This window comes from Cervus elaphus, chromosome 3 (assembly GCF_910594005.1).
Source record: "Cervus elaphus chromosome 3, mCerEla1.1, whole genome shotgun sequence".
Taxonomy (NCBI): domain Eukaryota; kingdom Metazoa; phylum Chordata; class Mammalia; order Artiodactyla; family Cervidae; genus Cervus; species Cervus elaphus.
The window spans coordinates 21221423-21234150 of NC_057817.1; the positions used below are offsets into that span (position 1 = coordinate 21221423).

At 36.0% G+C, this 12728-nt stretch overlaps 1 protein-coding gene across 2 annotated transcripts in view; it reads right to left on the bottom strand.

The window, feature by feature from the left end:
- Positions 1–7828: 7828 nt before the first annotated feature.
- The window catches only part of DCN (decorin), a 36004-nt gene continuing 31104 nt past the window's right edge, over positions 7829–12728 (bottom strand). For both annotated transcript variants that reach the window (XM_043881050.1, XM_043881057.1), the window contains exons 7-8: positions 12511–12649; positions 7829–8225 (exon numbers count right to left, since the gene is read on the bottom strand). In XM_043881050.1, coding sequence (XP_043736985.1) covers positions 8031–8225; positions 12511–12649 — 334 coding nt within the window. In that variant the 3' untranslated portion in view covers positions 7829–8030. The remainder of the gene's footprint in view (positions 8226–12510; positions 12650–12728) is intronic.

Sequence of the window (12728 nt, forward strand, 5' to 3'; positions counted from 1 at the left end):
AATATAAGTTATAAAAGAATCGTCTATGCTGGGATTTCATGAAATAATGACCAGCTGTGGAACTAGTTCATGTTTTTGTGGTTTTATAGTTAGATGTGCTGGTACAAGGCCTGACGCCCACTGAGACCTCCCCTAGTTTCAAAAATATACTTTCTCTATGGCACAGGACTGTTTATTCACAACTGTCAAACCACCAGCAAGTTATCAATCCACGTGCAAGGCAGGCACCAAGCTGTATTTGTGTTAATGTCAACTCTTGAGGGAAACCGAAACGAGATTGTGTTTTTATACAATTTTAAACACAGAGGAGAGAACACAGGAATTTTTTCAAAAATAAAATAAAATGCTTTCTCCTCAAGAGGTTTTTCCTTCATGGTGTTGTTCAAGCAAGGACTGTTTTGGAAATGCTGACAGGATCTTAGCAAAGGCATCCAGAGGGAAACATATAATATGTTTATTTATCTTAGAAACCACAAGAAGATTGCGAGAGGCCAGAACTGGCCTCATAAAATGTGTTGCTAAGATGTACAGTATGACGGCTTAGTTTGGGTAAAGTCAAGTCGTTTCTGTGCTGATAAAAGAGGGTAATCTATATTCTGACATCTCCGAAATTTATGTCTAAAACTGAACCCTCTCCCTGGAGCCCCAGATGCCTAGATCAAAAGCTTCTTTTATACCTCCTCATCGAAACTGAATAGGCATCTTAAAAGAACAAATCCCAAACCAGACTTTTCATTTCATCCACCCCAGCCTCCTCAGTGTTTTCCATCCCAGTCAAGGGTGACTTCATCCTCCCCGTGGCTCAGGCCAAAATTCTTGGAGTCATTTCTGTCTCTCTTCTTTCTCTCTCACACCCCATTTGATCTCTCAGCCATCCAGTCCTCTGTAACTTCAAAACATTTCCATATCTTGACCCCATTCTCACTTCCTTGTCTGATACTAACCAGGTCAAAATCATCATCACTTCTTTCTTGGTAAATATCCCTCCTAGGTCAATCCCTGTTTCTCTGCACCTCATGCAACTTGAGGTACCCTTTCACAGACAGATGAATCGAGACATTTTTCTACTGAAAACCTTTCAACAGCCTCCTGTCTTGCTCAGAGGAAAAGATAACCTTAAAGTCCTGTAAGATTTAGGTTCCCATTGCCTCTCTGACCTCATGCCATGTCTTGCCTCTCTTTATTCATTTTACCTGTTCACATTTGATCTCTCTGCTATTTCTAGAACCTACCACACATCTTCCTAACTTCTGGCTCCTTTTTTTGTTTTGCTTCCTTCCATTTTTCATAGCTCTGCTCAAATGTCACTTTATCTTAAGGTCTTCTTCTGACCCTGCTATATAAAATAGCAAGTCCCCTTCTCATATTGCCTATTCCCTGGTCCTTGACTTTCCTCTGTTTTGTTATTCATGCCCAGAAGCTCTCCTCCCACTATGACGTCTGCTGTCTGAGAGTGAGACATTGTTCATTGCTCTATGTCAACCACTAGCGCAATGTGAAACACACAGTAGGTCTTTAATAAATATGCGTTGAATAAACAAGGTGATATGTCAGACCTGGACAGAAGGGTTGGATTATTTGATGTCTGTGTATATTTAAAAATTGATTTGTGTTCCTACACTTGTCTGTGAAGGCCTGGGAGTATGAACTTAGCCCTGATAGTCCTTATTGGAATAAAGTGTCTAGGGAGCAAATCATCTGTTCATCAATGGTTAATCAATAGTTGAGAGTCATGTACTTGGTAAGCAACTCATCCAGTCCTTTTCTGGTTATCTTGCATTGTGGAGGCAGGAGTGGCAGACATATGGACTTTCTCTTCAACTTTAACTCTATTTGAAGGTTGTTTTACATTCCTGGATGTTTATGTTTTATTTTTTAATAAGTTTAGGGTTTTCCCTCTCTTGATTTTTCTTTTTTTTTCCACTGTTACACCTTGTAGTATGAAATTGACAGTATATCACAGACCTGTGACTTGAAATAACTATGCAGATGGTGGACTAGAATACATGAACAGATCCCCTAAAAGAAAATTCTTTTAGCAATGAGTGTAGGAATTTAAAAATGAGCAGCAAAATCAGAAATGAAATATCAACTTAACAACCTGTAACATGTGTGCCGCAGGAGAAGAGAGTCTGCAGCGCGATGAAGTCTTGTCAAGAGTTAACAGTGTGCATTGAGGAGCAATCTTGGAACAGCCCTCGCTGGAACTCTGGAGGAGTGAGAAAGTGTTGTATACACATTTTTAGTTTTAAGTTTACTTAAGGGATCGGGCGTTTCTTTGTTTGCCTAGAAAATAAGGCAATGAGATCCTGCAGCTGCAGCTATAAGAAAATGTGGAATGAGGAATTGTATTATGGAGAGGGAGGAGGAAAAAAGAGAAGGAAGGTGTAGGAATGACTCAGTAAAATGAGTGAACCAGGAAAAAAGTGGACATGCAGGTTACACCTGATTTATGTGATGAGAATGACATAGGCATTTCATTGCCTGGTCAAGGTCATTGATGAGGAGTGCATTAAAATAACATAAATACTGTGCTCTGGAAATTTTGGGGCACTTGAATATGATGAGATGACAGCCCTTAGGATAAAAAAGTGTGCAGCCTAGGCTAGCATGAATGCGTGAAGGGGGTTTACCCAGCCACAAAGGGTCAGGAGCAAATTCATACTTTCCAACCTCTTATGTAAACCACACACAGTCAAACAAAAGTGTTCATAGAAAGAAAAATAAATAAAAAATTTTATAAATATAAAAAGAAAGTGAGTTTTAATGGTTTAATTACATCCCCTCAAAAGACAGTTTCAAGATCTAGGCCCTAGTACCTGTGACTGTAATCTTCTTGGAAATAGTCTTTGCAGATGCAATGAAGATAAAGCCATACTGAGTTGGAATGGGACTTAATCCAATACTGTAAAAACAGACACACAAGAGAAAGAGGCCATGTTGGAGACAGAGACAGAGATTAGAGTTATATTGCCTCAATAAGAAGATTAAGTAACTCTCCTAAGTCCTGTGAACAGAAAATGTGGAAATCAAGGGAATGAACTACATTTACCCTTATTTCAAAGAAAAGATATTCAAGAAAGAAATTGTGCTGATACCTAACAGTGGGATTCTGAAGGGTCAGGCCTCTTTCCCATGAATTGGGAAAAAATTAAAAATAGCTTTACCACTGGAAAAGGTAAGTTTTAGTATCTGCCTTGAGGAGGAAAGTCCAAGCTCTTTCCCATGGTTCTCTCTCTATCTATCCCTCCCTCGGTTGTAGGTTAGGCAGCAGGGTAGCTGCAAACATTTCTTCTCCAGGAAGAAGGTTACAGCATGAAGGAGGCTGTACTTGAGAGGACAGTATGCATTCCAGCTCTGAAAAAAAATGTCTAGAGATGACCTTGAACACCAAGTGCCTTCCAGTAGAAATTACCTGTTCACTGTAGTCATGAGAGTAGGACCTCTTGAGAAATATGAGAGAAAAGAAGAAGAAGAAAGACATTTCCTCCTTCCTATTGAACGTTCTGGAAAACTGATATTTTGTGGACCGACAAGACTGTGGAAGGGAGAAAAAAAAAAAAGCCTCTTTCCCTAATGTTATCCTCAGCTCTGTGTATACTATAAGTAACTATAAACCACTGCCTCTGCTTCAGAAGAAGGTAAAGAAGTAGCAGAAAGCCTTGCTTTATGCCAGAGGATCAGACAATGTGCTAGGTATACCTCTGAGTGGTTGAACTTACTCTCTGCCTTGAGTACTCCCGAGATCTCCCTGTGGAAGGCTCATACAGTCATCAAAACCTATTTCAGTCCCTACCTGTGAAGTTTGTGAGGCTCCTCTGTTCTTATTATCCTGCTCTTAGACAAGGGGACCATCCCTCCTGTGAGCAACTGCTGTAACTTGCATACATTCCTATGGTAAAATTTATCCCTCTGAATTTCTATTGTTTGGTCAAATGGTTGTGTCCTTTGTTAAACTCCAATCACCTTAAAGTCAAAGATGGTGTCTTATTACTTCTTGTGTCTCCGGTGTCTGACATGGACCTGGTAAATATTTTTCCATGAATAGAAATTCACTCTGTACCATGAAAATCATATTTAAAATCATATTAAGAATATGATCTCCATTATGATATCAACATATGACTGTTAACTTAAAATTCATTAAAATTACATAAAATTTAAAAGTAAGTTCTTGAATCCTTTCACATTTCTCATGCTCCACAGTCAAGTTTGGTTGGTGGATACAGGCCTGAACAGTATTGATATAGAACACTTTCAAAATTGAACAGTGTTGTTGGAGAATGTTTTCAATGTTTTATGAACAGAAGTATCCTTTTTGGAAAGTGAAGACACTAATTTGAACTGGTGAGATTGTCCATTATTTTATATCCCTAAATTATATGGGAGATGTTCAGTGATTCCTCATTGTTCAGTACAATCTATTTTAAAGTAGCAGAAGATAAGACATTGAAGTGATGGAAAATTTGCCTTTCTTACTTACAAACTGTGTATCTGTGGGAAAATTACTTGGCTTCTCTAGGGCTCCATTTGCTCATCTGTAAAAGGGATATTAAATAACCATGGATAGTCCACAGAGCTGTTGTAAATATTAAATAAGATGCTTTGTGTGTGTATGTTAGTCGCTCAGTTGTGTCCAACTCTTTGCAACCCTATGAGCTGTGGTCTGCCAGCCTCCTCTGCTCATGGGATTTCCCAGGCAAGAGTACTGGAGTGGGTTGCTGTTCCCTTTTCCGGAGGATCTTCTTGACCCAGGGATTGAACCTGGGTCTTCTGCATTGCAGGCAGATTCTTTACTGACTGAGCCACCAAGGAAACCCCAAACAGGATGCTTTATATACAGTTAAATAATAATATTCAATAAATTACAGTGATTATCTTTAGGGAACCTGCACCTCAATACTCTAACCCATTAACACAGAGGAACTTCTGAGAACCATGAATAGATTCCCTTCTTAGTTTTTAAGACTATCACCTTTGGTCTTGACATGCTATGAACCATATAAATTTTTGCAAAAGCAAAACCTGATTCTAACCTGACCAGGACTCTGATTCTGACTCTGCATTTCCAATATCTCAATTTCATTATCTGTGAAATGGAATAACACAGTCTTATGGAATTTTTGTGATAAGTAGACATGGTCCCAAAAGAGCCAAATACAAAAGCTGGCAATTTGTTGTACGCACTGAATAGATTCCTGAAATAAAAGTCTATTTCTGCTACTGTTATTGTTGTCCTTATCTTTCTACCAAGAGTTATCACATGTCTGCAATACATTCACTGCTAGGTTTATTGAATAAATGAATGAACAACAGAATGAATAAGGTATGCTAAAGCAGTAAATAGCTTCTTCCAGTTATGGACTGATAACGGATTATGAATAAATATCACTAGCATGATCACTTCATGGGAGTCTGCTGGATAATTAAACTGCTCCTACAGAGCTTTGTATATTCCAGCTTTGTATACCCTCTTTTGTATTGATTTTAGCCAAAACAGCTTAGAGCTTAAGCTTTGATTCTTATGACCCTCATGATTATGCAAATATTATTTTGGTGTTCTGCTATATTTATGTACAATACGTAATTGACTGCCCATTAATATTGACAGCGTGCGTTTTCTGTTTACACTTTGATTTTTGACACTAACCACATTTTTTTCAATAAGTAAACTCTGCTTCAGTCAAAGCCATTATAAAAGCAGTCTGGTGTTTCACAACAGAAAATCAGATTTAGCTAATCATTTGACAAAGTTTTATCAAATATTTTTGTGTTTATTAGCACCTCTGTATTAGCATATCTGCTCAATGCAGAAAAGTCTAAAATAAACAGGGTCAGAAAAACTGCCTGGGATGACCTACAAATGTAGTGCTTAGATGAGTGTGTGCTAAGCTGCTTCAGTCATGTCCCACTGTTTACAACCCAAGAACTGTAGCCCACCAGGCTCCTCTGTCCATGCAATCCTCCAGGCAAGAACACTGGAGTAGTTTGCTCTGTCTGCCTCCAGGGGATCTTCCCAACCAGAGATCAACCTTCATCTCTTATGTTCTTGCACTGGCAGGCGAATTTTTTTAACACTAAGGCCACCCGGGAAGCCCATGCTTAGCTGAGGCTGGTTGAACGTGTTCAATGACCCTACTGATACAATTACAGTGTTTGGGCTAGTTATTCTCTGAGTGTTCTGAATAGATCCATTCCCCTCTCCTCACCCCTCAGCCCAGGAGGAAGCTTAATCTCTCTGGTTTTCTTGATGGGTTCTCTTTCCTTTAGGTTTGATCAGTGGGGGGACCTGAAGTAGGAAGGAAAGGTAGATACCCTACTTCAGTTCTTCACCTCTGGTGGGTACTGCATCTCACCAGGAGCATGGCTCCCTGGATGTGTCCTCTCACTTAGCTCTGGAAATTCAGTTCTTCTCCTGTCCATCAGACATGTGGGTGGGAATGCCTTTCTTCCATTGCTCATTCCTAGCTGCCTCACCATCCCTTGTTTCATGTGGTTAACTCTGAGCACCATCTAGAACAGACCCATCATCAAATTGCTTTCCTTTAAATTCTCTGGGGTGAATTCTGTTTTCTACCAGACCCTGACTTGTACAAAGATTAAAAGAGAAAGCTCTGTTGCCAGGTATTTCCCAAGTATTTGACTATGGAAAAGTCACGAAATTTCTCCTAATTTTAGTTCACTTTTCTACAAAATGGGGATAACAATGTATTTACTCTATAGGGTTGTGAAGTTTGTATGTGATAGTGAGAGACAATCTCATGACTTTTCCTGGAACTTTATGTTAATATGCTCTTGTCTGGGGGGCAGTGATGGAGGAAGTTCATATTTCGCAGCCGTAAGAGAGGCCAGCCTGAAAACGTAATGCAGGAAGGCAAAGCTGAAAGAATTGATGAGAAACTCTGCTAAAGGTTAATCTACTAGCAAGACTGTTTTGTATTCCCCTTCATAGTTAAACCAGTTTGGGTTGCAGTATTTACAATCAGAAAACATACAAGATTATAGAAGAAATAAAGTGTTCTCATATGTTTGCTTGTTAGATGTGGATAGCATACACGTACTTTTTGATAAATATTTACTCTATGTAAAGCAGCCCATTCCTCAGGCTTGTTGAATGATCTGCTTTGATAGCTATTTTTAAATTCTACACAAAAGAATTTATAAAACCAAAGGTTTAACTAAATGTAGGAAATATTTCTAATACAGCTGGTAAGTACAGAAATGTTTTTGTGAGCAGATTGATTATACACATAGTTTTAAAGCTGATTTAGTATCCAGTAACTGAAAATATTCTTTTTTTAGACCAATAAGAAAAAGTCAGTTTTGTGCCTTATCAGCTTAACACTTAACATAGATAAAGTAAGTTATAATACACAAACATCAAAGGACAGGGGGAGAATACAAACCTGAGAACTTGAAAAGATGTGCTGTTTTTTTTCAAGAAAGCAATGTCTACTCTCTTCAGAAGATTGAGTTTAGGGAAGATTTAAAATTACACCTTTATACAATAGTAACTTTAAATGTACTTGTGAATTTATTTTTTTCAAAACAATGACATTAGCAAAAATTTTACATAGCCTGGATTGAATTCACACACTCAAATGAGGCTTTATCAATAATAATGGGGATGAATACATTGCTAGACTATGTCAACGGAGCTAACCCCCCTATGAGTTACAGAAGATTGATACCGTTTTTATTTGATTCTTTCTGGAAATTAAATGCTCTACTAAAATTGTTTACTCCAAATTTTACATTTAGTGAAATAAGAATATCTGCAATAGCTCAGTTAACATCAATAATAAGCTTCAAAAAAGGATTCTGAAAATGCCAGGCAAAATATCTTTTATTGTAGGCAATTATTTAAACTGCATATTTGGCTTTATGCATAATAAGTCATGTGGGAAAAACATCCACATTGCAGATAGACTTCCAGTATCTAGTTTTCTTTTTTTTTGTTTTTTTTTTTTTCCGAGCAATGACATTAATGGGATTTTGCCAGGTTATAAAAATGAGGGCTTTCTTGGGAGCTACTTGTAGTTTCCAAGCTGAACGGCAGCACGCACGTAAACACATCGGAAGGTAGATGGCTGGATCTCCCAGTATTGGACTGGGTTGCTGAAAAGGCTCACTCCTGAATAAGAAGCCTTTTTGGTGTTGTATCCGGGTGGGCAGAAGTCGTTAGAGCCGATTACAGAGATATTGTTGTTGTGAAGGTAGACAACCTGCAACCCAAAATAATGGCACGTGGTTATTTTTCTCTAAAAATACAGAGACTGTACAGGTGAACACTACTGAATTCTTTTCAGCATGCTCATCCTTCAGTTTAAATACCTAAATACTCATCAAACCAAATGTTTGATTTCTCTCTCTTTTTAATCTTGTTTTTCCTTTCCTTAGTCTTCCTCATCTCAGTATATGGTATTTCAGTCTTTCCAGATGACTCAGGCTAAAAACATTGCCATCTTCCTTGACTCTCCCTGCCTTATACTTTCTGCGCTACCATCAACAAATCCTGCGAGTATAACCTTAAAAATGCACGTGTAATCCAGTTCTTCTCCCCATATCTACTCCTACAACCTTACCCAAAACCACTATTATCTCCTTCTAAATTGTTGAAGTTGCCCTGATTGTTCTTCCTGTTTCCTCTTTTGCTTTCTTGAAGTCTGTTCTTTCTTTCTCTTTTCTACCTTCCTGCTTTCCTTCCTTCCAGCTATTATTTTAAAAAGTAAGCAAGTTATATCATCTTGGCTCAGTACCCCAGCAGCTTCCCACCTCATGCAGAGTAAAATCTAAAGTTCTCACAATGGCTGACACATCCTACTTGATCTGGCCATCCTTCTACTCTGAGCTCATCTTTCTTCACTGTTCAGTCTAACCCCCCTGACCTACTCACTTCTCTTCAACTAGAGCACTGTCCCTCCTCAGGTTGACACACACCATATCCTTCTTTTGCCATAAACTCCAAGATGTCTGCCAGGCTTCTGACTCATGTAATTCATTTATCCTTACCAAAGAAATCTTCCTTGACTATCCCATTCTGCTATTTGCTGTTCCAATTAAATTTATTTTTATTCAGAGCAATGACCACTATATTTGCTTTTTGTCTGGTTTGCTTCTCTAAAATAAAAGCTCTATGAAGCGGGAAACCTGTTCTGCTTTGTTTGTGACTATATCTCTGGTGTCTGCTACAACAGAGCAGATGTTCAATAAATATTTGTTGAATGAATAAATGAATGATTTCATGGTTATTTCATAAATTGTGCCCACATTGAATATTATGTTTTCAGGAAAAAGATAAAATTATAGATTATTTAAAGAATTACTTAAAATAAGGAAGTAATATAGTGAAGTATAAGAGGGTATAGAGTATTAGAATCAGAATTAAAAATCACAAACTCTAAGAAATACTTGAATGTCACTGTATTTGGAATAAGCAAACGTAGAAATTTTTAACAAAAATGTATTCTGTTACAAGTTCTACTCAATGAATATAATATTATAGTTCATTAGAAATTTTTTCCAAAATATATTTTATGGTTATGTTTAATACAATGGCAATTTGTTTATAGATTTTTTTTTTTTAGCAAAACTAAATATCAGACTTAAAAAGAAGTTTGGAAATGAGTTTTTAGTCCCATTATTTATATGTGAATTCTGAAGAATAGAAGTGATTGATCATAAAACCAAGGCAAAAATATAATGGTAAAGCAATAATTTCTAAAGCAAGCTATAAAATCTATGAGGTCCTTCCTTAAAATACTGTTCCACCTACCAGAATATTTGTACTCATATGCTGGTGGAGAGTCTTGACTAAGAAAAGGTTTAGAAAGAGAACAATAGATGTCTTACACAAACAGAAACAAGGGATATTACTATCAAAACAATATCTGTAAAGTTTGTATATGTGTGTATGTGATTCTCAAACTTTGAAAATTTCTTGTTGTTATTTGACAGTCTCCATTGCTTAACAATAATTAAGAAGAAAGGAGAGGTGCTTGGTGAGAGTTTATGGCTAATAGTTAAAATAAGAGAAGGAAATATTAAGACATAAAGCAAGTGTTAGTCTGTGTAAAAAGAAAATTAAATTTCCAACTCATTAGATGAGGTCAATATTTTCTTACAGCCAGACAAAAATCATTACAAAAAAGAAAGCTATAGTCAAAATATCACATATGAATATAGACAAAAAATTAACAAAATATTAGGAAATTGTATATCACAACATATAAAAGGACAGTTCACCATGGTCAAAACCAAACATGATTTTTCTCAAGGATGTAAAATTTATTTAACTGGAAATCAATCAAGTTAATATAACATATTAAAGGAATAAAAGCAAAATGACATGATCATCTCAACAGAAAAAGAAAACATTGGAAAAAAAAAACACACATTCATGACAAAAATTTTCAGTAAATTAAAAATCAAAGGAAACATTTTTAACTTGATAAAGAGCATCTACAAAAGACCTATAGCTAACATCATGCCTAATGACAAAAGGTTGATTGCCCTTGTAAAATAGGGCAAACAAAGATGTCTAATTTCTTTTTTTTTAAATTGGAGGTCACACGTAGCCCAGTGTTCAAAGATGTCTGATTTCATCACTTCTACCAACATTGTATCATAGATTCTAGCCAATGCAATGAAGTAAGAAAAGAAATTTTAAAAATTCAGATAAGAAAGAATAATTAAAATTCTCTTTATTTACAAATTATAAGATCCTGAATGTAGAATATCCAAAGGAATGTATTAAAAGTACTACAACTAAAAACAATTTTAGCACAGGACACTAGCACTAGCACAGAAGATAGATATACAAAAATCAAATGAATTTCTATAAACTAACAAAAAATTCAAAAATAAAATTAAAAAAAATAAATAAAATTAAGGGAAACCATCCATAACAGCACCAAAAATAATACAAAATTTAGAAATGAACTTAATAAATTGTAAAATTTGCATATTAAAAATGCCAAAATATTGCTGTATTTGAGAAAATAAAGACAAAATAGAAAGATATTCCATGTTTGTGTATTGGAAGACTCAAAGTTATTACAAGAAAAATTCTTCCCTGAATGATCTATAGATTCAACACAGTTTCTATCAAAGCCCTAGCAATCTATTTGAGAAGAAATGAACAAGCTGGCTCTAAAACTTGAATGGAATGCAAAGAAACAGGAACAGGTAAAATTTTGAAAAATAAGAACAAGGTTAGAGGAACTTCATTTCTAATTTCTAAACAATCAGAAGTTACAGTTAACAAAAGGTGTAGTACTAGCAAAACAAACTGTGGTATATCCATACAATGAAGTGCAATTCATCAATAGAAATGAATGAATTACTGACACATGCTGTGATATGGGTGACCTAAAATTACTCTGATAAGTGAAAGAAGCCAATCACAAAAGCTACACATTGTATGATTACATTTAGAAATGTCTAGAAAAGAAAAATATAGAGAGACAGAAAACAGATGAATGATTCCCTGTGCCTGGGGACGAGGTTGAGAACAATGAGAAATAAATATATAAGAGGCCTATTTGGAGGTAATCAAAATATTCTAAAACTAGATTGCGGTGATAGTTGGATAATTACATAATTATACTAAAAATATTTGGACTATATGGATATAGAAAGAAAAGTAGAGTAGGTAAAACCCCTAAGAGCCTCTAGAAATGCAGGTAATATGAGTACATGGATGCCAATTAGAAATGGGAAACTAAGAGTAAGGTCCTTCTGAATGTGGGGCCCTGTGTAAATGTCCATGGAATTTGCTGATATTCAGCAAAGATTTCAAAATGTCATGTTTCATAATTTTTTCTCTGTGACCGCAGTAAGATACAATATATTGAGCTTTTAGTATGTATAATTTTTTTAAACACATAATTTAAATAACATGTTTGTTTAATTTCCTCAAGGTAACAATGGAAATCTTATATTATTATATATGAAATCACTATGACTACTTTAAGTAATAAGCATGACTTACGTTTGTAGATTTATGAACTGTAAAGCTCTATTAGCATAGTGAACCACTGAACCGTATCTTCTTATCTTTAAGAATAAACGATAACTGATAATTTATATGAAGTTAATTCGGTCACACTGCTAGGTAAACATTGTCTTTTGACCTACAAGATGTCTGTTGAAACTCAAAGTTAAAACTACTATTTTATTTCATATCTATAGATTACAGATGATATCTAACCACTATGTATTTGTTACACTGATCTGTGACTTGAAACTACCCTGCTTCATAAAAAAAAAAAGATTACATTCTGGAAGCAAGTATTATAGTAAGTTCAAGGTAGTAGTCCTAATTTTAAAAAAATTAATACTAATTTAAACCTATATGTCTCACAGAACCAGAATGAAAATTCATGTAGAAACATTAAAAATGTCTCTCTGCAAAAACATTTCTAAGCAGAACTTCCTGCCTCCAGGCATCCCAGTAGGGATGATTTGCTCCCTAGATATTCCTCACAATAGTTAGTGGCTTTATATTACCTGGATGTACTTGTGATCGGCCAGCCCACCAGGCACTTTGACAAGCTTGTTGTTGTTCAAATGAAGTTCCCTCAAATGAGGAGTGTTGGCCAAAGAGCCATTGTCAACAGCAGAGATGCTGTTGAAACTCAGTCCCAACCTGCAACAGAAAACAGAAATGAATGGATCCACTGCACGTGGATGCCTTCTTACAATAGGAAAGGCATTTTTTTGGTTTT